Raw genomic sequence first — 25,987 nt, forward strand, 5'->3', positions numbered from 1 at the left:
AATTTGCCCTCTTCTGTGGTTGTAATGTAATTGTAATAGGCAGCACAAATGTCCAGATACCTCAGGCTGTTGATGTTGTCATCCACTCTGCAAAACTCTCGCACGTCCCATACTGAATGTAACCACAAACCATGATTTTTCCTTCACCAAACTTGACAGATTTTTGTGAGAATCTTGGGTCCATGTGGGTTTCAATAGGTTTTCTGCAGTATTTGTGATGATTGGAAAGCAGTTCAACAGATGATTCATCGAAAACATACCTTCTGCCTATTTTCCAAATGAATAATTAGAGGCAAGTTATGATTTGTTGCTCTTTCCACTGGGATCAACGACTTTTGTCAGGCAGTGTGTTATAGTCAGTATTGTTTGCTCAGAAAAAATAGAAATAACCAGCAACAGATGAAGGAAGGGAATTCAATTTAAAGTTGTATCACACTTTTGTTTGTTTGCTGCATGGCAATCCATTTATATCTTAGACTTATATCAATCAGATTTAGATTTATACATTTTATTTTTCTGTCATACTAAAATTTGCATGATTGTAAGTAAGTCCGTCAAAACCCTTTACAAGAAAGACGTTAAAAACAGGAGCTACTGTTGAAATGTATATCCGGACAGAGAGCAGCAGAGATGCCAGAATGACTCACTGACCTCTAACTTCACACAATATGTCATTATTATCCAAGTCCTCCTTCCTGCTTCATTCTTTTGCAAGTTCCTATTTTAAAATGTGAAGGTCACTAAGAGGGTAGAAAGGGGGAAAGCTCGCTATATTTGTTTTAATTTTTAGCCAAGACCGCTATGTTCACAGGAAAAGCCCTAGGGAGAAAAGATACACAAACTCTCTATCTCACACACACACACACACACACACAAACCTAAATATACTATCTAAATCAACAAGAAAGATTTAATTCAGCATTACTGAAACAACTCAGGCAAGCAATTGTCAACACAGGAGCAAACAGATGTAGACAGGAAAAACAGAGTCGTAGTCAAATAAACAGGCAGATCGTCAAAAAGGCATGCAGCAGACAGGAACAAACAAAAAAAAAACAAAGCAAAGTTCAAAAACATGGAAGGCAAGGCAAGGCAAATGCATCGTAATGTTCACTAACAGTTCAAGACTCAGCCAGAATGTGTGTGTTTGAACTGTTATTAAAGTCTATGTAGTCAGTTTGTAATGATTCTCCAGCTGTGTGTATGCAATCAGTCATGATCAGGAACCGGKTGTGTGTGTGTGTGTGTGTGTGTGTGTGTGTGTGTGTGTGTGTGTGTGTGTGTGTGTGTGTGTGTGTGTGTGTGTGTGTGTGTGTGTGTGTGTGTGTGTGTGTGTGTGTGTGGTGCATGACTGAATATGTATCCAATAAATTTGGATTTGTAGTCTGTTATCAATCTGCAGCCACTAGATTGCTGATAATTATAACAATCATTTACTGTAATCATGGCAAACATAAAATAAATCAGTTATTAGAGATGAGTTATTAAAAAAATTATGTTTCCAAATGGGTTGAAAAAATCTCTCTGTTAAACAAAAATTGGGGTAAAAAATAAAAAGGGGGCTAATAATTCAAGGAGGCTAATTATTCTGACTTCAACTGTAATCATGTGATCGTTTTTAAAAAGACAAAATAATTTACAAAACAATGATTAAAAAAGCATGTGACTTGTTCCAAGTGATGTCACTTCCTCTGGTGGAAAACTTTGGAGCGCATTGAGACATATTCTTCTCTCATCAATTTGTACATGTTTAGGATACACCAATAGTATATTAATTATTTGTCAACTGTTATTGTGACATTTCAGTGAAATTCTCTGTCACTTTCTAAAAGCAATAATATGATTAAAATGCATAAAGTCCTGTTTTAGAGATGCCATTTGGTATCTATTTAATGTTAGCGTCTTAAGCTAAACACAAAATAGTGTAAAATATCAACTCTATTAGTGATTTAAAATGTTTAATAATAAGTTAAACAACAATTAATAACAGAATCAAATGTTACCAATCACATATAACAATTTACCACAATAACCATCAAAATAATTTATTTTTAGATTATTATTTTTAACATGTGCGGACACACACACACACACACACAGACACACACACACAAACACACACACACACACACACACACACACACACACACACTTAAAGGAATGAAAGTATGTTCATTATATATTAAATTGAGTATAAATACCTATTTAATGAAACGATTGTTTACATCTATTTATAGTGCAAAAATAATATTAAAAAATAGATGTACAGAAAGTCCAAATGATTATCTTGTTTTCACATGCATCATTGTGCTCATTGAGCTCTTCTTTTATTACTCATTACCACACTGACTGCACACATGGACTCATAACCTATTAAGTGGTCTTCTGATATGGTTTGGTCTCATTTCTGCACCACAAAGTAGAACTAAAGTTTTTGTCAGATGAAATGTGTGAGTAAAAAAAAAATGTTTAGCTCAACCACTGCTAAATTATGTAAAGCATGTGTTTACAGAGCATCAATTATCGACAGAACCACAGGAAGTCTAAGGAGTTACCACTTCCTGTCTCTTGCAAGAAGCCCACCCGACCTCATCTTTCACCATGATTGATGTTGCTATGTTTCTGAGTTACACTTGGAAACAGGAAATGATTGTTTAAACACAGTGAAAGTGAATCTTTTAGTAGATGTTTGGTTTATATATTTTAATTAAATATTTAGAATCAGAATTGCATTTGTTACCAAATACTTTTTACATTTATGAGACATTTGTCTTGGTAAACTGGTGTTTGGGCAGTGCAGAGGTTTGCAGTACATTTCTGAAGACTTTTGCAATATGTGCAGTGAGGAGCAAGTGCTAATGATTACAGTCTGACGTGTGACAACATAACCCAAATTGTGTTATACATATTAAACGCATGTAGGTGTAGGATTGGGGTCTTAGGTTTTGGAGATGTATGCATCACCATATGCGGCATAAGAACAGGACGTGCCCTTGGATATAACCAATAATGTAATAATAATAGTTCCTTACATTTACATAGCGCTTTTCTGGACACTCAAAGTGCTTTACACACTGGGGAGAATCTCCTCTTCCACCACCAGTGTGCAGCATCCACCTGGATGACGCGACAGCAGTCTTATTGCGCCATACCGCACACCACACACCAGCTGATTGGTGGAGAGGAGACAGAGTGATGAAGCCAATTATGATATGGGGATGGTTAGGAGGCCATGATGGACAGAGGCCAGTGGGCAAATTTGGCCAGGGTGTCGGGGTTCAACCCCTACTCTTTTTCGAAGGACATCATGGGATTTTTAACAACCGCAGAGAGTCGGGACCTCGATTTAGAAAGTAAAAAGGGCCGAATGGAGGAGGCTCGTTTTTTATTCTCGCGCTGCTGATGGTCTGTATATCTGTTTTCTCAATAGTAAAGCATTCAGTTTTTTCACTTACAAAGTCTGCCATGTAAATAACAAATGTGCCATCGCACAATGCAACTGACTCTTAAAGGGAATGGGAGATGAGTCTCTGATTGGTTTAATGCATGTTTTTTCTCAAAACACACCCAAACTCATTAGGAAAATAAGCACAACCCTGTTAGACCATACACCGCGGGGCAAAACATATTTTTCTTTACTTAAAATAGCAAAAGTGGATTCGGACGCGTCCTTAGTGCTTTTGTGGCATGTGCTTTAGACTTTGCACCTAGATCTTTAAAATAGAGCCCTTAGACTGTTTCTTCTGTGAGTGTGTAAAATCTTCTCTTACTCTTGTGCAGAGGTGTGAATTAGTGTTTGGCCCCTGATTTATTTTTCTTTACTGATTTGTTTATTTTAAATATTTTTTGCATGCTTGACACATTTTTTAGATCATCAAACAAATTTCAATATTAGTCAAAGACAACACAAGGAAACGCAGAGTAGAGTTTTGAAATAGTTTTTATTATTAAGGAAAACAAAAAGTGTTTGCCCCTAAACCTAATAACTGGTCGGACCACCCTTAGCAACAAATGCAATCAAGGATTTTTGATGATTTGTAACATGTTACAGTGCTGTCTCATCTTTGCAGAAATGTTGTAATTCAGCAACATTAGAGAGCCTTTTCAATTGGATTCAGGTCAGGACTTTAACTAGGCCATTGCATAGTCTATTTTTCTTCAGCTGTTTATCTCATTTTACTGTTGGTTCTGCTTGTTATTTTTATGAAATGTTGTGTTACGTTTACACCACATATAATGGTACACACACCTTCCAAAATGTTTTACAGAGTCTACAGAATCTATTCCCAAAAATGGGCATTATCAAGATGCTTTTGAAATGCAAAACTGAGATGAGCCTTTATGTACTTTTTGCACAGCAGTGTTTTTTTTTTTTACCTTGGAACTTACCACTTTTGCCCAGTTTCTTTTTTATGTTGAAGTCATGAACACTTACCTTAACTGAGGCAAGTGCAGTTCTTTGAATGTTGTGGGGTCTGTTGTGATTTCTTAGATGAGATGTCACTGCACTTTTGGGGTAATTATGTTCAGTTCGCCTCTCTTGGGACATTTTTTTTCACTGTTCCATGTTTTTGCCATTTGTAGATGATGACTTGTGTTATTGTTTGCTGCAGTCTCAGAGAGATGGCTTTATAACCTTTTCTAGGCAAACACTTTTTCACACAGAGATGATTTGGATTTCGTTTTCTCTTAACCCTCTGGGGTCGAAGACCGCATATACGCGTTTTGACCTGTGATGTTGTCAAACTGCTGAAATGAACTTAAATTACACTTTCAGATTTGATCGTACAGATAAGATCATTACATTAATCGAATCTGTTATGTGTCTACTTTTTGTTGTGTACACTCACAACAACAACAAACTTGTGTGCTTTAGCAAAATAAGGAAAACAAAAAGAGTAGGCAATCTCTATTTTCTCTCTCCGTGAACTGCTTTTAGAAGCACGTCAGTAAAAGGCGCTGAAACTCCGTTAAAACAAAACGCACATAGATGAGACATGTATCTCTAGAAAGCTTGAAGTGTCTAGATTTAAATGCAGCTATGCATGTTGAAAATAAACATTGCTTGATAAAGTAATCATTATGAAGCCAACGCTATGTCTAGTTTCTCAGTCTGATCTCATTAGTTTTTATGCAACCACGTCCACGAGGCATTGTTATTACAAGCGTCTGAAGATGCCTGCAGACTGTGGTCAGAAAAACATGTCACTAAAATGAAAGGAAACTCAATGAAGATGATGATTTATGACATCTATATGAAGCTTGATATGCCTACTTTTGCATTAGCCAACTCATTCTCCTATATCGCCTCATTACAGCTAACGTAATCCCACCTCTCAGTAAGCACGCTTCATATGTAAATTTCAAGATGTGAAAACAACAGTGGTAAAAGACCAGTGGCAAAGAGAGCTAAAGTAGGTAAGAAGTGCTCTGAATTTGCTCAGTAATGCGAGTAATGTTGGTCTTTGTCATGCCGACAAACTATTAGATAAAGATGTAACCTTCAACTTCACAAAAATGTATAAAAACACTACTGCAGGGGTTACAGTGAAATACTGCCTTTTTTTCCTGCGCTCCTCTGCAAGGCTACATTTCTAAGTGTCCTTTGTAAGTTTATTTCTTAAATAATTTCTGTGAATACTGAATGAGAGGATGATAACTTGCACCAAATGCTGTTGTGATGCGCGCGACAGTTTAAAAGATTTAATTATCGCACACAGTGTGTTTTTCACCCGCTTTCTTTTGCTCACAGTTATTTTTGTTAATATGGATTAATTATCATTCTTTAAAATAACATTGCTCTAATATGAGATTACCAAAACTAACTCAGAATCGTATTATTATTAATCAGTCTTTGTAGATACTATTCCATATATTAATGATGAATTGTTTTTTTAACCAATTTAAGTTTGACAATGTTAAGATAACATGTTGCATTTTGGCATGTTTTTTTTTTTACTTATTTATGAACAATTTATGGACAAAGTTAAATAAAAAATATCCTAGATTTGAAGAATATTGTAGTCCTGGACTTCACTGAGCTCAAGTAATAGTTTAATGTATAAAAATTGTGTATGTAAATGAATCTCAAAATGGATATATCTCGTTTTGCAATGAAATTCTTAATTTACAAATAACTTTTTAAGTAGAATTGCTATATGTAAGTTTATAAAGTTTGCAGAGATTTATAGAGTGCACTGACTCTCACAAGTGTATCGCCAGTTATTTTGTGTATTTAATATATTTTAAATAAACTGCAAACAAAAAAATTAAAAACTTTCCGTTGATTTCACGCTTCCCTCTTAGTCACATACCTGTCTGATGGCTCATTATGCAGCTCATTATGCAGGTCTTTGTCTTGCCAGGTGTAACTTACTGCGCATTGATGATAGTTCACGCCTTCTCGCATAAACCATTTTCACTCAAAAAGTGACTTAGAAATTTTAATTCATTATATTGTTTTCTGTGAGCAAGTGAACAAGATGATTCTCACATCAATTTGAAGCAAAAACACTATAGGCTACAAGATCCAGTTCTCAAAAGTCTTGTGCACAATTGTTCTCTGTGTGTTTCATGGCCTTGTTTCAATGACTTAAAATATTTAGTTTTTCACCTACCACGCATAAATGTTTCTTTCTCAAAAACACAAACACATACACACATTCTGCTTAGTTATTATTGTTGCCCAACTTGTGCTGTTTACAGTGTTATTACACTCAAGCCATTTATATATTTATAAGATACTGAAAACAACACAAATGTATGTGCATGTCCAAACTTTTCCAGAGCCCCAAAACACCCTCAGACCCTAGAGGGTTAATAATAAAAACCTTCATTTGAAAACTGCACAATGGTTTACTTCTGTTTTCCTTTATTAATGTTTACATTTGTTTGATGATCTGAGGTGGTAAATCTCAGGCTCAATCAGTAGTGTTAGTTTGAGAAGGACGGTTATTAATAATGAACTTAGAATTTTGTCTCAACATGGGTTCACAGAAAGGATTAGACCATTTCTATGACATTACAAAAGATCTACAGTAAATGTTTATAATATGTGCAACACCTAAGTGCAAAAACAATCCAGAAATACTATCTATAAAATTTTTCCCAAAGTGCAAATTAGATGGATGATTTCAGCAGATTGAGAAATCATCACTTCTGGTAAAACTAAATCAGTGTAATAATTTTTGTAATAAATGTATCTACATGTTGTAACTAACGCTACGGTTACTAAAGTAACCCTCGTTCCCCGGGGAGGGGCTGGAAATGCTACGTGGAAAAACTTCCACTAATGGGTTTTCATTAGAAACTAATCATCGATAGGAGTATAAAATTGGGCCAATGAAATGCCAAATTAATTGGCGGCATCAGAATGCACATCAGTCAGGTATTTAAGATGCGGCTAGTGCAGTGGTCGACATTCTTTTGAGCTGAGAAGACTTTCAGCTTAACAGCTAAGGGATAATTGTTGTGGTGAGGGTACATAACATTTCCGTTCCCCCCCTCGGGGAACCAGGGTTACTTTAGTAACCGTAGCATTTCCCTTCGGATGGGGAACTCCAATGCTATGTTGAAAATCTTTAACTATGGGGAAATCTTTGGAAAACGCCACAAAGAAAGCAACTTACTGCGTCCCCGGCGAAGGGACAACGCCTTGAGATGCAGTCTTCCAACGTGTCCCCTGGCCCTTACTTACCTTACTTGCCTGTTCAGGTTTAGCTATATTTTTCGGGGAGGTGAAAATAGCCCAGTAAAAAGAGTTTTTAATACGACAGTATGTTCAGTCCCGATAGGGAGGATGCTGCAGAGTTCACCTGCTACCCAAGGAGAGGAGACCTGGTGACAGTCTGTGGACTAGCCCCGAATAAGGGGGGAGTACATTAAAGAGGATGGTTAGTGGGGAGGGAAGACACAAGCCTGCGTAACAGGGGGGACTAAATCGTGGTTGAGTGAGCTTATGGGATCGCCCGCAGGGGATCACACATAGCAGGCACCTATACCCTGAACACGGGCTGACCAGCGGGCATGCCGACAACCTAATAGGCCAACGTCTGACTCCTCCGCTGAGTCAGATGCTGGGAGCCGCGGAGGAAGTCTGCAGGGTTCGCCAAATGGGGAACTGAACTGACAAAGCTGAAAAAGCGTACACATCTCTGTGTTAGGGAGAATGGCGCAGCAAGCGTGTTTCAACACCTTAACCAAATTGTTTCCTCAATCACCAAGGGCTATCTAATACCCTTGAGGAAACCGGCTCCACTTGCAGATTGTAAAACTTTACAGATGTATTAGGTGTTGCCCAGCCCGCAGCTCTGCAAATGTCTGTCAGAGAGGCATCGCTTGCTAACACCCACAAAGATGCGATGCCTGTGTGAAGTGCGCTCTCACCCTTGGGGGACACAGCTCACCCAGGCTCTGATAAGCGAGGGAGATGGTGTGAGGAGGGAGAGCTCTAAAATCCAGGTCCAGTTGGGCCAGAGAGGCGCAACTAACAAGACCTGCTCCTCATCCTCTCTAGGTTTGCACAGTAACTGCGTGAGCAGGCTCACTGGGAAAAACGTGGGGCACGTGTTGCCCCCTCAGCACCGGTAAAAAGCGGTGCAGAGTGAGAAACACTGCCAACAGCTCTAGGCAGTTGATATGCCAATGCAGCTGGGTTCCCTTCCACAGGTCCGCAGCAGCATGCCCGCAACACACAGCCCCCCAACCTGTACTGGAAGCATCTGTCGAACAACCTGGACCCCTGACCCAGGGGCACTCTGGCCTTTAGGAAAAAGGGGTTCCTCCAGGGGGTGAGGGTGTGGCAACATAGAGAAGTGGCAGTGACTCGGTGTGTGCCCGCGTGCCATGCGTGTCTGGGGACATGATCGTGAAGCCAATGCCGTAGTGGTCTCATATGGAGCAATCCGAGCAGCGTGATCGCGGCTACGGATGCCATATGCCCCAGGAGCCTCTGAAAAGTTTTCAGGGGACCACCTTTTTTTGTCAAACTCTCTCCGACAGTTCAGCTCTAGCTCGGCACGCTCTCTTGAGAGGCACGCCTTCATGGTGATCGAGTCCAGGTCCAATCCAAAAAAGGAGGAGCTCTGCATGGGGGCGAGCCAGCTCTTTTCTCGATTGACCTGAAACCCCAACAGGTGGAGGTGCCAGAGCACCTTGAGAGAGACAGAGAGAGAGCTTGAAGGGGAGGATCTTGTACTGTCATGCTCGATCCTCGAACGCAGACCGCAGAAACTGCCGTTGGCGTGGAAGTACGGAGACATGTAATACGCGTCCTTCAGATCTTTTGCAGCAAACCAATCCAGAGGACGAACGTTTCGGTTGATGCACTTCTGTGTAAGCATTTTGAAGCGCAGCCTGTGATGGCAGCGGTTCAAAACGAGCAGATCTAGGATTGGCCATAACCCACTGCTCTTTTTGGGCATGATGAAGTATGGGCTGTAAAACCCGCTCTCCATCTCGACTGTAGAGACCTGCTCGATTGCATCCTTCGCCAGGAGGACAGCAATCTCCTCTCGCAAGACGGGGCGGACGCAGGACTGAGCCTGGTGAAAATACACACCCGTGAATTTGGAAAGCCGTTTCGCGAACTGTATCACAAAGCCTATTCTGATCGTACGAATGAGCTTTTGCGATGGGCTGGCCCGCGCTAACCAGGCAGGCAGAGTCCTCGCAAGTGAGCCCGCCCGCTTGATCGCTGACATGCCAGTGGTGAGGCAGCGTGGAGTGGGTGGGCTTGCCCGGGAAGTGCTGGGGTCCTGCGGGAGAGCGAGAGGCAAAAGACTCACTCTCGTCTGGCACCCAAACTAGGGAGGAGGGGCTGCAAGAGGGGGAGAAAGGAGACCGTTCTCTCCCGCTCTGTAATCTATTGGCGAAATGCACCGATCCTGCAAGCTGGAAAGCATAGCGTCCCAAACTGGCAGTGTTCAGGCTGTCACATCCAGGAAGGGGAAAAAGCTCTTTGAAGATTTGATGTTTATTTTTATTTTTTATTTTTTTACGCCATTAAATAAAGAGCCCCACGCTCCAGCGGGGAAAGAGCAAATTCCTTCCTCTCCAGATGGAGATCCCATCTCAGGGATGCTTCGCAATCCATTTACCGAACTTAGCGGCACCCTGGGGCGGCGGGAGCGCCCTCAGCACTACAGGCGAGCGCCAATGACAGCCCATCGTCCAATGCAGCGATGGACATCTGATCCTCGGTGTCATCAAGTGAGAGAGCGACCATCCGAAGAGGGAGCGCTTCTCTTTACCTGAAGCTTGGATGTAGCGCGTGAAGGAGCGGGAGGTCTGTAGCCCGAAGGCGGGGGATTTACTCCCACTGTAATCCTCAGATCTGCCAGATTGCCAACCGCAGTGTGGGACCCACTGGGGTGGGTCGCTTTTTCAAGAGCAAGCCGCGATCTTAACTGCGCAACAGACATGACATCAAAGAGACGGCATGCACTGCTCGCAAGCACTGCATCAACACGTTGGACCCCAAGACATGAAAGGCTGTGCTCGTGCCCATCATCCAGGGATAGGAAACCCCCGCATCCAGAAATGCACGGTCAGAGCGACATCTTGAAAAAGACGCGCTGCAAAACCGTGTTGCTCTTTTAGGAAAGTTTTTTGTCTAATTAAAAACCGCTCTTGGAGGACCGGACCCAAAGAACGCCAGGCAAGGGACAAAACCGGGGCAAGGGACCGGGAGAAGCTGCTTCTCGATCTCTCTCTGTAGACACAGGTTGGAGAACCCTCAAAGACTCTCTCAGAAGCTTGTGAAAGGCTCTGAAAGCAAAAAAGGATGTCGAGCATAGCACTAGCTGCATCTTATAAACTTGACTGATTTTTATTGATGCCGGCTGTGCATGCTGACGCCGCCAATTCATTTGGCATTTTATTGGCCCAATTTTATACTCTTTCAGCTTTTTGGTTTCTGATGAAAACCCTATAGTGGAAGTTTTTCCACATAGCATTTCCGTTCCCCATCCGTAGGGGAACTCCATTATTTGAAGAAAATGTACAAAAAGAAAAGAGCACAGCCTGCACAATAAAACTAAATGTATTAAGCCTGAGTTAAAACTGAAAGTTAATGAATCTAAATTTTAAGTATGCTATGTGTTATCTGTGTAGACAGAATATGAACGTATTGATAATAAATGGTAAAAATCACTGGGGCTCGATGAATCCTCATTACATTTCTCCATACTAGTGACAGATTTGGTGTCAAACTACATGTGTTCACTGTTCGATTTGTTTTAAAAAGAAATTGATAACATTTATTATTCTGAATAATTAGTTGAATGTACGTTTTAAGGGGAGAAAATACTCCACTGGTATTTCATCATAGAAAATGTTTCTTAGATTTGTTTAAATTGGGTTAGACTTGGTTAAGTTAGTAAAATAATGGTACTATGACTTAATAATTACTATTAGTTATAATTGCAAAATGACTTAATTGCCAGTGAATGTTGAAAATAAAATGTAGTATATCAAATAAAGCAGATATTTAGAAGATTTCACTCAATTTTTTTTTAATTCTGTCATCATTTACACTCTCTCTAATTCTTTTTATTCCTACAGTCAATGGATGATGGTTTTTAGCATTGATTGTTTCTGAATATCTTGGTATCTAAATGAGGAAACTTACACTTTTGGCTGAGCTATCTTATTACCTATAGGAGTTTAACTGTACAGCTTTATTTGTGAAGAGTTAGGTTTGCACTTTTGATGCATAATTATTTAAAATGAACACATCTTGTTTTCTTCTTGATTTCTGCAGGTTGACTGAAAGGAGGGACATTGCTGCTACAGTATGACAGTATATGTTCACATGTTCACCCCGACCAAACAACAGTGTCTTCTGTCTGAATCACAGAGCAATAAGAGTCAGTGTCTTCTAATATGACTGATATTCAGTGTAAAGAAATTTTTAATCCACACTCTCAACACTAAACACTTTATTTATTGTATATTTTAGTAAAGGCTTTAGAAGCCCAACTGTACTAAATCATTCTCTAAAAACTTACTTTAATCTAAACACACTCATATTATCTCAAAGTTGACCTTCTGTAACAATAGAAAAGGACGTACAAAATATTATTGTAAGCTTTACTGATGTTTTGACGGGTGTTACAAAACCGTTTTATCAGGGGAAACACACTTTTAGGCATGAGCACCTTTCTGGCCTTTTGGTGCCAAGTTATTTTCTTGATGTTTGGATTCAAGTATTACAGACATTTTCCCACTAGAGGGAAGTACTGTACACTCATAGCTTTTAATGTTTACCCCACCTGCATCATTGTTTAAGTAGGGTATTTCCATTCCCCTTCCTTTCACACCGCTATGTGTTTCATGTTTTGTGTAACCTTCTCTGAAATAATAAAGTAAACTTGCATTGAAATGTAAACTGTGACGTTGTAGGTCACATGAAACTGCCTTGAAGTTTGTATTATTAAAAGATTTTTATTCCCTTCCCCATCTATGCTATGATCTTCCCTGTATCTGGTTTGTGAATTGTGGGTAATATATGTATCTAGATATATTTTCTGTATATCTTATTCACTGAGCCAAAATGCTCAGACACCCAGGTTACTGTTTATGCAGTTTAAATGAATTTTTTTCTGTTTTAAAATTGTTTATTTATTAAAACACTTATTTACTGATTCACAAACCCCAAAATCTAGTTTTTCTAAAGCAAATGTGGAACAATGTCGTATATACAGTCTGACTAGGTTTCATGCTTCAAAGCAATCAGCAATGCAAAATATGAGCTTAACTATGTATAGGGCACTCATTGGAGGGGGAAAAAAAGAGATTTACTAGGGGTTATTACAAGACTTTTGAACTTTTATGACTTTCAAAATTATATTGTAATGGATGTCAGTGAAGTTAACATATATGGTTCTTTGCATGATAAACGGTTAATCACAAAATGTCAGCCTCAAAATGTTTTCAGGGTTTAAAACCTCTACATAGACTGCTGTTGCTCTGAAATGTCCCAGGAATGGAAAGTGTATTCAACAGTGGTCAACAGATCAGAATCCAGACAGTCCAGATGAGGAGGAAGAAGCAGGTCTCTGTTTTGCTTTACCATGTACTGTAAACGTCAAAAACAGACAGTTTAAAAATCTACAAGTAATAAACTAATCTATGACAGCATTTATACTAAGTTATTATAAAAGATACCTGATTTATTTTGGCACATTTGTTTGTTGATTTCCTCCCTTTAAAAAAGGTGATTTTTAAGCAACTGTTAAGTTTAATTTAATCACCTTTAAGTTTCATTCACTCACCTACAACGTAAACTAGTAATAGAGTCATAATGATCACCAGCCCCAATATTCCACTGCAGATGTACAGATACGGCCAGAACAACTGCACATCATCATCTGGAACTGGATTCAGTAGAGCAGGAACTGAACAAAATAATATTTAAGAAATGATATTTAATACACATTGACTTTGATTAGATGTTGATTAGAAAATGAATCATCAAAAAAACCTTAATCATTAAACTAAACATTGTCAGTAAAATGTTAAATTTCAGTGTGTGAATATTTACAGTAATACAAAAAAATATATATATATGACCTACCTGTTATGTATAGTATGGCTTACAGACGTGTCACTATATTTACACCTGTATAAACCTGCATTCTCCATTGAGATGTTCTGGAAAATCAGGAACGCCATTCCTTCATGTTCTGTTTTTTTCTTCCACTCAGTTTTTATGACATCTGAGTGAATTAAAGTTTTGCAGGTATCTCCATAGATTTTGCACCATGAGATTATTGGGATCCTCTGACATCCTACAGTTACAGTGCAGTTTATCTTCAGCTCTGTCATAACAGGAGTTTTAATTACTTTCCCTAAGAAAGAAATTAAGAGACTGAAATAAGGAAAACAGGGCTCAGGTAATGCTTGTAACCATGGAAGACGCTGGTTTCTACAGGGAGACAATATGGATACATTGCCTCTTTTATAATCTCCTGAAGCACAGGTGAAATCAATCGAATGTAATTGGCGAGACATACTATCAGGGCCACAGCTGGCTAAAAGGGTGCCTCTTACGGTGGTGCCCCCACAGAGAAACAATATCACACAAACATTTAAACATGTATTTATTTATTTATATACATAAATATGCATCTAAACACTCAAATTATAAGAATTTATAAGAAAAATGTATGACATACCATTAAAAGAACAAGCTAGTCTGGCACTCTTCATAATGTTTACAAACTACAATCAAAATGTGGATTTAATGTGCACTGTAATCTATGGTGATAAAAGCTGGTTCTAGCTTTCAGTATAAATCAAAGACATATTTGTTTTTTAAGAATTAATAAGTGTATTTTTAAACAAAAAAAAACTCTGTTAACATTCAGAAAAAAATAATATTTAACAAATTAATGCAATAAAAATGGTTTCTGGCCAGTGGCTTACAGTAATTTGACACATTTTATATTATTGATTTTTCAGAAATCACAGAATGAGTCAGTTTTGTTATTTTATACTTTAATGAACAAAAAAAAAAACTAAAGAGACTTTATTGTCACTGCAGTAATACAAGTAATAACAACAGCAGCAGCAGCAATAAGACATGTATGGAAATAGAGAAAACAATAAACAATAATAGCTGCAGTCTGAAAAGAATATTTTATTTATTAAATATATTTTATAACATAATAACTATATAATGATAAATAATAGATACAGTGGAATAATTGTGCAGTTCATGTGTATGTAGCTGGTGTGCAAACAGAATTGCAAAGTATTGCCCAAGTTAATAACACTAACTGAGTTTGTGTAATTAGCAGCAACATGGGAAAGAGGGGCAAACATGAAAAGTTATAGAACATGTCCCGTCTAAAGCACAATGCATAGCAGTTGTGGCAAAGTTTAAACGTTAGCCTCACTAATTACTTATACTTTACTTGAACAACCAAAAATATGTTTTGCAGATTCATGGAAGTTACCTGAAACTGATGCACGCAATTCATCTTGCACTTTCTTCCTCTTCTTGGCTGCAGACTGCTGTCGTCTTTTCTTAGGCATAGAGCTGCAATTTGCATCAATTATAATTATGTGCAGCAAGCAGCCGCGAAGATAAGTGGACCTGGTCGCACCAAAAAATTACATCACATGTTTGTTTATGAGTCTGTCATAAAATTCTTTTTTTTAATGTATTTAATAATATATTATCAATAGATGTTTTATTTACACATTGTTTATGTTGATATTACTAAGTAAATATCAATAATTGTTTTTGAGCAGCCGAGATGGGGCCCCCCTCCGGAGTTGAGGCCCTACGCAGCCTGCGAACTCTGCGTATAGGGAGCGGCGATACTGCATACTGTGTATGTATGTGTTGTCAGACTGGGAAGTCTGGAACCATGGAAGCAGACAACTTCAACTCAAAACCTCTTTAACGAAGTGCACCAGACATGAAAAAGTATGGCAAAGCAACGCAGCATTTTCTCTCAGGGAACTCATGCTGCATCTGTATTAGTAGACGCAAAGACAATGCTACCCCAAACATGCCATAGTTTGGTATGCCAGGTATGAGCTCTCCTAATTCATGAAATGATACTGGATCCTGGAGAAAACCTTATGAATGTATGCGGTGTAGACCATGAAGGCTTTTAAAGCCACTAAACACCAGTTACAGTGGGCCCTAATTGCTTCAGGTACAGGTTGAAGCAGGCCTCATACAGCCATGAAATAGCCTCAACTATCTACCGGCTGCAGAATCTGAGACTTAGACACTGGTACCCCCATTTTAGGTGGGCACACAGGATGAACAACTGTTCTGTTGACTGCCATGCATCTAACACCCACACTGGGCAAGGCAAATTTAGGATTTGGGCGGGATGATCTATTTCGCCCAAGCAGCCCCAGAAAGATTGCCCTTTTGCTGAAAGGAAGTGCCTGCTGAAGCCAAACCTATACTTTGCCCGCTCAAAGGATTTGATGACTCAATCAACGGAGTTGCTAAACAGACAAGTGGGTGATATGGGAGCTTGATTTACCCAAAAACGTCTCTCTGTTACCACCATGACTGCTATAGAGCGGCCCAAAGCTCCAGCCTCATTTTTTGAGTATGCCTGCAAAAGGGATACTGTATGCAGAGATCCTACTGCTGCATATGCTTTGCCACCCAATGTTGATGTTGATTTTAATGTAATAAGTTTAGATTGCAAGGCAGGGGTCTTTGCCAATGATGCCTGAGATAACAAATGGCACGCCAAATGCTCTTCTATTTTCGACATTGTACAACACTTGTACAGCACTTGTGCTCATGCTTTTGCTTATAATGAGTCGTGGTGAGGCCTGTCCAGATATATGAGACTTACATGTACAGGTTTTTATTAAATGGTAGACCCCCTTTTAGATGCCTGTCACATGGTGGTTGGAGGCACTCATCACACAAGCCATGTTTTTGGTGCACCTGCCGTTCCACTTACCAATTTATATTATATTTTTGTTTAACACTGGCCAGGACCTCTGCCAACTCATCATACTCAAGGCATAAAGTAGGATTGTCTTTATGACCCTTATGGTCCTCTATATTCTCAACTCCCTCAGAAGCCGAAAGGTGGAGCAACCACGCATTAGCGTGTGAGGTTGAGGCCAATGTTGAGGAGCTTGCACTGACTGAACCCTAATCTGATAGTAGAAGGAGGAGTAGAAGCCTTTAAGCCTTTTTTTATACTATTTACTAGATTGAATTGCAAACCCCGTGACACTAATTACTGCTTGGCCTCAGCGCAAGCAGGATCAGCACCACAGAATTCTAATAAATTTGTACTTTTCAGAAAAGAAAACGTGTGTGTGCAAACCAATTTAAATGTCTGATCATTGTGCCTTATCAGTGAGTGTTCAGATGACAAGAAGTCATGAGCAGAGCGAAGAGAGAAAAAGCTGAAGTTATGTGCTTCTGTGGTGCTTATATATCTCCTGTTCTGATGTCACACACATAATATGTCCCGGAGAGGGATTGTATCCCATTGTGTCTCCTAATAGAGATGCAGTGCGAGTTCCCTGAGAAGAAACCTCCATATTGATAAGGTCTTTTGACATTTACATTTTTTGGTAGATTTTCCCCTGAATGCACAGACATAAGCAGAAATAAAGTGGGTATACATCTATTCTCAAAAAATATATGTTTTCAGGTCTAGAGTTGACAATTTTCTAGTGTTTCACTGTCTTGACTAGATTAGACTCCAAAACCTTTACAAATGTGGTAATCACAAACAAATACAGGAGTTTAGATAGGATGCATACATTACTCAACAGGATAAACATTAATAAAACAACTCCAAATCAGAAAAAAATGGGACAGTATGGAAAACGCTAATAAAAAAGAAGGGAGTGATTTCCAAGTTTACTTTGACTTGTATTTTATTGCAGACAACATGAACACCATATTTCATGTTTTGTCTGGTCAACTTCATTTAATATGTAAATATACAGTACATCCTTTCCTGTCATTCAGACCTGCAACACATTCCAAAAAAATGGGACAGGAGCAGTTAAGGGCTAGTGATAAGGTAAATTGGTTAAATACCGATGTAACTGAAACAAGCAATGTCAATGGGTGATTGTAATTATGATTTGGTACAAAAGCAGCTCTCAAGAAAGGTCTAATCCTTTAGGAGCAAAGATGGGTTGAAGATTGATAGTTTGTCAACAAATACAAGAGAAAATTCTTGAAATGTTTAAAAACAATGTTCCTTATAGAAAGAGGAAGACATTTGGATATTTCTCCTTCAACATAGCATAACATCATTAAAAGTTCAAGGAATCTGGAGGAATTTCAGTGCATAAAAGACAAGGGCGCAAGCCTAAGCAGAACAACCTCCAATCTAATCTCCAATCCTTCAGCCAGTACTGCATCAAGAATTGTCATTCATCTATAAGCAAGATCACCACATGGGCTCAGGGCTACTTTAGAAAACCTCTGTCAACTACCACAATACTTAGTTAAATCCAATAATGCCAAGGAAGCCCTATGTTAACAGTGTTCAGAAGCACCACAGACTTCTTTGGGCTTGAAGGCATCTGGGATGGATCCTCACACTAAATGTAAAATGTGAACTGTGGTCAGTGAATCAGTATTTCAGGTATTTCTTTGAGAAATGGACACAGTGTACTCTAGACCAAAGAAGAAAAGAATCATCCAGATTTACCAGCAACAAGCCCAAAAGCCAGGGTCTGTCATAGTATGGGATTATGACAGTGCCTTTGGAAAAGGTAACTTGCACTTCCTTGATGGCATCATTAATGCTGACAAGTGTATAATATAGAGATTTTAGAGCCCAATATGCTGTGTTCTTTTCCAGGGACTCTCATACATATTTTAACAAGACAATGCAAAACCACATTCTGCACACATTACAAAGTCCTGGTTGTGAAGGAAGAGGATACAGGTACTTGATTGGCCTGCCTACAGTCCTGACTTGTCTCCCATTGAGAATGTGTGGCGCATTTGGAAGTGCAAAATGGGACAATGAAGACCCTGTACTGTTGCCCACTTTAAGACTTGTTTGCAAGATTGTAGATGTGTCTCTTTTTAGTTGCTGCATTCTCCAAAGCATGCATTCGTAGGGTGCTGTGTCATCGCGGCGCGATAAAGGCTCTTATTTCAAAACAATTCAAAGGCTTCTTTAAATAAAGCCTCGAAATACATCCTTCGTTTCCCAGGTAATAAAGGATACAACTGGTTAATAATTTGTGGCCTTGAAAGTCTCAAGATTCATTGCTGATAACAACAGAATGTTTTTAAGAGAAAACTCCGGATTAAATGTATACGAATTAGGTTTATTGTACTTAGATATCTAAAAATGTTTAAAAACAAAAATAGCGTGAAATATCTTACTAAAAAGTGATTTTAAAGACAATTTACACTTTTATGTGTACATGTATGGATCAAAGTAAATATATTTCCAGCTTTTTGTAAACTTTGCTTTGCTTTCAGATTGCTTAAAATAAGTTTTAATGTCAATTTGAAAAAATTGAATAATACAAATTGTATTACCATTTATCGTTATGCACTGTTAGACATTTCAAAGGGTTTTTACAGTAACTTACTGGCAACACTGTTGCCAGTAAGTTACTGTATTTTAGATTTACAGTATACAACTGTAAATCCGTTTACAGCATGTTACCGTAGTGTCTGAAAATGGTTAACTACTGTAAAAACCTAAGTTAACAGTTAGCTACTGTAAACCTTTTAATTTTGTCCTAAATATTTTATAATATAATTTTATTAATATTATTTTAATACTATAGACCTAAAAAAGACACAATTACAAAATATTAACAAAATAAACACTCTTTAAAACATTGGAGATGCTTAAAACAAGCTTAAAAATGTGTAAAAACATTACATTTCAATCATTCAAAATATTTTATTTTAAGAAAAAAAAACATTGAAAATGACAAAGCACATTAACATACATGTACAAAACTAATTTAAGTGTCTGACCTGCATATTGTTGAGAAAAAAAAACCAATTGTACTAAGTACTACTGACATTAAACCAGACACAATTACAAAATATTCCATTCTTTAAAACATTAATAATGCTTAAAGCATTTAAGGAAAATGTGTGAAAATTACATTAAGCAATAAAATCAACACATTAAAAAATAAATAAATCACACAAAGCACTAGAACATACATGTACAATAAAAATTTAAACTTCTGAATTGCATATTGTTGGAAAAATAAATATTTGTAACTATTAGCCGACTCAGAAACAACCCAACTTTAAAATATTACTAGTTCTGGTGTCAAATGCTCAACAAGGTCTGAATTCACATGTTCAAATGCAATTCATCTTTATTTCTATTGCACTTTTACAATGTAGATCAATGATGTCAAAGCAGCTTAACATAGAAGTTCTTGTAAATTAAAGCTGCTTCAGTCCAGTTTTCAGAATTGAAGCAGTAAATGTCACTGCTGAAAGTCCAAACACTGAAGAGCAAATCCACCGATCCACCAATCGTAGCCAAGTGATCCAGTGGCATGGAACAAACTTCACCAACTGACGAAAGTGTAGAATAAAATCCCTTGAGAGATACCAGGCTCAGTTGGGCACGACCAGTTCTCCTCTAGCCAAACTTGTGCAAGGCTGCAATCTAGGCACCAGAGGCTTGAAAGTTCACCAGCGGGTGGTCAGGCTGGCCCATTGGATCAATGCAGAAACTCATTGATCACGTGTGTCTTTTAGGATTCACTCCTCCATGACCACCACAGCATCTGGTCAGGATTTGGCCCAGTCCAGGATTATGAAGAACTCTGGATAAGGACAAACAGACTAACATGAGCATAGAAGAAGCTTGTTTAAAAAAAATAAATCATATACTGGTTAATTATTTTGAAGCATGGCAGCTAGGTTGGGCTAGTTTTCAGCTGGTACTGAGCAACTGGCTCCTGCTCATAACCTGCTCACTACCATGTTTAAAAGATAACTAACCAGAATGTCCTGTTTATTTTTTTCCCCTAACAAGGTTTTACAAAAACATTGTAGCATTTGTGATGGGTTGATTCACTGCAGGACAGATTAGACTATTTGTTTTATGTATTCCTAATAAACTAAAACTGACTGAATACTGATAAAACTATTGAGAGTGTCTCACCTAATCCAAGTTCTCAGTTAGCTGGTGAAAGAAGGATAACTCACTGTTGTTCATGGTTGTCATTCTCTTCAGTACTTCTCCTGCTATCTTCTGGCACACTCTGGTTGTTGCTGTGCAGTTTGTTTCATCCTCTGGAATTATTTATACAAAAAATTGTATTATTTTATTTATTACAAAATATTTAGGCAACATGAAATGGGGAAAAAGACATTTAATACATAGACAAATGCATGTATCCCAATACTAATTATTGTATTTTGAAATGTCTGACCCATGACAGACCTCAATCTGCTCAAAAATATTATAAACAAATAATATTATAAATATTATAAATAAAATATTATAAAAAAACCTACTAAATGGTTTAATAAAAAAGGGAAAACGATTTTTTTATTTAGCTAGCAACTAAACATGTGACACATTTTGTATTAAAAGTAACGTTAATATATTGAGAAACAAATAGATGTACAGTACTTACTGTTGTATGAGGTCCAGTTTGCACAGGCAGGCTCCCAGTATTCTATATTGAGACCATAAAAAAGCCAAAAATACAGATAAGAATACCATGCTACAATCCACAACCTCCACACAACTTTTTTTTATTTGTTTACCTTGGTTGCTTACTGGTCTTGCTTATTTTTTAAGCATAAGGCTGTGCTGATCAAGATGTTCCTCTGAAATGCTGTTTGTTTCTTCAGACAAAACCTGCTGCTGTGCCAGTGCCATATCTAAACAGAAAAAAAATATAATGGTAACAATTATGTTAAACCAAATGTCAAGAGTTGTGATAAAAAAATAATTAGCAAACAATAAATAGCAAAAAGGTGGTTATTAGCATAATGCATAGAGGTAAAATTGGTTTTATATTAGCAGATTCAGACTTCCCCCTTAATAATTTAATTTCATAAAAGTATTATTTGCAAACTCTAAATAGCGAAATCATTTTAGCAGCTAACGTTAATGACTATCAAAGTACAACATGCTCACGGTCAAATAAACAGTGTTAATATTGATTTCAAGTCATAACGGCATGCTAATTCTGATCGAATATTCAAAGTAACATGGTAAACAGTATAGAGTCTTCTAAATGAACGAATGTGCGAATATAAAACCAACTTTACCTCTATGCATATTGTAACGTTATAGATTTACGTTAACGTTCTTATAGGTTACGTCGCGATGTTATTTTCTCAAGCTAACATTATAAGTTACTCTAAACCAGAGAAAAATAAGTTCACAACATCTAATATATATAGTATAAATCAATATAAGTTAAACGTTGCACGTTAAAATGAGTTTGAGTCCAATTCAGTATAAACTTAGCTCAGTTTAGCTAACAGTTAACATTACCATTTTAAGATCGCTTCAGCCAATGTTGCCGAGCAAACAAATGCTAATAGAGGTGCTCAAATCAATGTCGAGTGTTGTCAGCACAGACAGACGCGCTTTTACCTGGATTATTTGTTGGTCTTTCATTCATATTCTTCTGGGGGAAAACACTCTCTGCCGGACCGTTGTCTCGTGCTAAGTGTCCTCCAAAACTGTCTGCATACCTCTGGTTCCCTCCTAAACCAAAACCCGCTGCAACACCGGTTCCTATGTAAATAAATAAAAAGATATGACGAGAACAATGGCTAATAGTCATAAACAGTCTTACTTAAAGTAATAGTAGTGTTAATGTAATAAATTAAATAAAGGTAACGTTAACATCTTAATAGATGATATATTTCTCAAATGGGCGAAATAACGCCAAGCCAGAGAAAATAATAATAGCCAACTTTATACTTTACTTTGTTCTATTCTCGTCCACAAAACATTCTGTAAAATGAAACACTGCCTCAGCTTACCAGAGTAAAGTTTGTTAAATCCAGTATGTTCTTCAGGCACACTAATAAATTGTCCTCCAGAATTGCTTCAGGGTCCTCAGGCAAAATGTGGTGCAGAGTAGTCGAATCGCCGCAAGGTGGCGTTGAAGCAGTTGTGGAAAATACAGTATAATACACGAATTTTTACAAATACAGTACATCGCTGTATATGTTGTTCGACGTCACACTAAATTCCCATAATGCAACGGTAAATACAGTTATTTACCGTAAAAGGAATTTGCAGTATTACACTGGGTGAAATACAGTAAATAACTGTGTAATTTACAGAAATGTCTAACAGTGTGGTTGCTAGGTGACAAGATCTGTCCTCTGTAGATCTAGATTGTCTCATTTTAAAACACTTGGCTTGTGTGGACTTTGAAAAACTGACCATTGAAGACTGCATCCTTTGGAGGATGCAGCCTCTGAAATGAGACACAGCTTGTGTTGCAACAAAAATTGAAATATATGTTTATTTTAAAACAAAAACAAACAAACAAAAAAAAACAATAAAAAATAATAAGGAACGCACTAAATAATCTTTTTTATATTGCCTGCAATGAAATACAAGTCAAAGTAAATTTACAAATCACTACCTTTTTTTCATTTATATTCAACCAATGTAATTTTTTTTTTTGTTTTTGTAATATTGCTACTGGGGATATCTGGATTGTTTTTGTTTTTGTTACTTGAGGCTATATATAGTGATATATATTGAGTTGTCTAGATGTACTTGCTCTTTACTTATTAAACCCTTATTACACAACTTCGAGTCAGTTGTTGCAAACACTGCATTTTCTGAAGCATATATAAATTTTAAACCTGTAAGACAATGGAATGTTAATTGATTTATCGAAACTCTTCAAAAAGTATTATTTTTTTAATTTCCCAGTTATGTTTTATGGGGCAAGAACATTTTCACTGGATTTCCTATAATTCATTCATTTATACATTCATTTTCTTTTCGGCTTAGTCCCTTTATTAATATGGGGTCACCACAGCGGAATGAACCGCCAACTTATTCAGCACAATTTTACATAGCAGAAGCCCTTCCAGCCACAACCCATCTCTGGGAAACAACCATACACACTCATTCACTACGGACAATTTATCCTACCCAATTTATCTGTACCACATGTCTTTGTACTGTAGGGGAAACCGGAGCACGCGGAGGAAACCCACCCGAACGCAGGGAGAACATGCAAACTCCACACAGAAACGCCAACTGATCCAGCCGAGGCTCGAACGAGAAACTTTCTTGTTGTGAGGAGACAGCACTACCTACTGCGCCACTACGTCGCCATTTCCTCTAATATTTTCCAATAATTTGTATTTATTTATTTATTTTTTACTTTGGCTGTAATAAAAGCAACAACAATTTTTGAGATTGTTATTACTAGTCCTTCTACAAAACAAACTGTAAAAGAGTTCATATTTAACAGGAGAGCTAATAATTTTGACTTACTCTGTAAAAAAACAACAGAAATTTTTTTTATATCTCCGGACCACTAGAGAGTAGTGCACCGAAACGCTGCAGATAACTTCATACCATGGTTGTCATAACACACACCAAGTTTGGTGTGAATATGTCCAAAATCCTTTCGCTTATTAACACAAATTTTCACAACACTTGGTCATCATGGTCTGATGATGTTTCGAGTCACATTTGGTGATATTTCAGTAAACGGTGTAGGAGGATTTAGCAAAAGAACTTTTGAACTAAAACAATTTGGCGGACAGGACGTTTAGCCAAATATGGCATATTTGCTATCAATGTTCTCGGCCTGACCCAAGGAATAAGTTGAGATCCATTTTATCACAATAAACATACACAGTCTAAAGTTATTAGCAAATTTATGAATCATTATTGATGGTTAGTGAACGGTTTATAACTCATGACCACTAGGTGGCGATGTTACCAAATTTATGTGTTGGGGTCATTGTGAGTTGCCCATGACACATCTAAAGTTCACTGTCAATATGTTAAAGCATTGCAAAGTTGCAGCCTCAGATGCACTTTGACACTGGCTGTTTCTCAATTCCAAGAACGCAGAGGACAAACTTGCGTTCTTGTGGAGACTGGTCTTGCCAGGTGTCCTCGCAAGAAAGAACTTTAGAGACCACAAGAACAGAGAATGCGTCCTGTGAGAAATGAGATGATGCATTCTTCCTGATGTTCACCTGACCTTCGTGCATTTCAAATGGAAAATAATTTTAACATTGAAGCGTTCATACAATGATTTATTGGTTTCCCCTTTTCAAAATATATACTATGTATAAAACATTATAATTACACGTTGCACAATAAAAATAAAACAGATTTTAATAGGAATTTCAGCAAATAAACACCCTTAATATCTTTATTCCTTTAGTAAGATGTCTATGGTAATGTTTATATTCACTGTTTCCTTTAGGGAAGTTCCTGGGGTAAATAAATTATATCTCTGAACTTTAATAATAAATCTAAATAAAATGCTGTGCTTCACACCTTCAGTCGCAATGACTTCTGGGACTTCTAGAGGGAGTTCGGTGCTCAAGTCTGCATCGATGTGTCCTCAATATCAAGAACACATCCGGGTAGTTTCAGGCATGCTACATACTTGCGGTCTTGAGTAATGGAACTGAACTTTGGCAGCTGATAATGACATTACACGAGTACACAAGGACGCAAGACCACTGAAGAACGCAAATTAAGAAACAGCCGTTGTCTTTGTACATTTGACAATGCTGTAAACGACAACGCTGATTAATATGATTTCCATAACTTTAATTTAGCATCATCAAAATTTAACAGGAGGGCTAATAATTTTGACTTCTACTGTATATACATATATAAAGATCATTTAAGCATTAAAATGAAAACAATGCATCTTTTTTTTTTTTGGGGGGGGGGGGGGGTATTTTAAGTTATGTTATTTAAGAATAAAAATCACTGAATCAAAAATAAAATGATAATTTTGCACATAAAGCCTCTCAAACATCACATTTAGCAATATATTATAAACCACAGTCTATAGTGTATAGCAGGTTTTAATACTCACAATCTGTGTTGCCACTAATGCTTTGCAAAAGCAGTAGGATAAACATGACACATTTGCAGATCATCTGAAATACATAATTGATTGTTTCTGAACATATGTTATCAGAAAATGTGTATTTGTACCTAATGTAAAAATGAGAGCTGTACACATTGTTTGACATGAGTCCACTCACCTTCTCTGCCTTTCCTTTTATTTCTTTACTTGTATTATTCACAAGCTTGATTTGTTTAACCTTTAGTGGTTTTTCAGCAGATATTTTTCTATTCAAGTCATCTTGGTGTCCATCTGCATCTGTTCTACTTTTTCTTTCACTATTGACAGTGTCAAACCTGATCTAGTGTGTGCATAATGGTTTTAGTTTCTGTAGCAGAGAAAACCAATTAATGACTTATTTTCAATACAAGTTTTACTATAAATATAAAATTGGTGAGATTTAATTTGTGACTGTACATTT

At 37.5% G+C, this 25,987-nt stretch overlaps 2 protein-coding genes and 1 long non-coding RNA gene across 6 annotated transcripts in view; 1 reads left to right on the forward strand and 2 right to left on the reverse strand.

The window, feature by feature from the left end:
• Positions 1–12,459, forward strand: part of sc:d189 — a 38,687-nt gene extending 26,228 nt beyond the window's left edge. For 2 of the 3 annotated variants that reach the window (XM_005157078.5, XM_073952803.1), the window contains one exon: positions 11,762–12,459. The gene's annotated coding sequence lies outside the window, so the exon portion shown is untranslated. 3 annotated transcript variants of the gene reach the window in all.
• On the reverse strand, positions 6,586–12,458 carry LOC141386115 (uncharacterized). The gene is made up of 2 exons (XM_073952426.1): positions 8,945–12,458; positions 6,586–8,681 (listed from the first exon to the last, which is right to left on the reverse strand). The coding sequence occupies exons 1-2, from the start codon at positions 9,699–9,701 to the stop codon at positions 8,512–8,514; spliced, it is 927 nt and encodes a 308-aa protein (XP_073808527.1). The 5' UTR covers positions 9,702–12,458; the 3' UTR covers positions 6,586–8,511.
• A 6,912-nt stretch (positions 12,460–19,371) lies between the features above and the next one.
• Positions 19,372–22,817, reverse strand: LOC137495582 (uncharacterized). 2 transcript variants are annotated; one of them, XR_011015475.2, is made up of 6 exons: positions 22,475–22,817; positions 22,080–22,223; positions 21,239–21,355; positions 21,106–21,147; positions 20,672–20,758; positions 19,372–20,286 (listed from the first exon to the last, which is right to left on the reverse strand). It is a non-coding gene; the product is annotated as an uncharacterized lncRNA (long non-coding RNA). The 2 variants fall into 2 exon arrangements; XR_012404314.1 differs by having other exon boundaries at positions 19,378–20,286; positions 20,628–20,758; positions 22,475–22,796.
• Between the last annotated feature and the right edge of the window lie 3,170 nt (positions 22,818–25,987).

The sequence above is a fragment of the Danio rerio genome, chromosome 1, assembly GCF_049306965.1.
Source record: "Danio rerio strain Tuebingen ecotype United States chromosome 1, GRCz12tu, whole genome shotgun sequence".
NCBI classification, from domain to species: Eukaryota; Metazoa; Chordata; class Actinopteri; order Cypriniformes; family Danionidae; genus Danio; species Danio rerio.

What these genes read in the sequence shown, in the direction of transcription:
- LOC141386115 (XM_073952426.1), bottom strand. Translation starts at nt 9,701, where the DNA reads ATGTCAGCGATCAAGCGGGCGGGCTCACTTGCGAGGACTCTGCCTGCC. An exon ending in TGAAAACTTTTCAGAGGCTC is followed by an intron (nt 8,682 to 8,944) that starts CTGGGGCATATG and finishes TGTGTTGCGGGC; the next exon opens with ATGCTGCTGCGGACCTGTGG.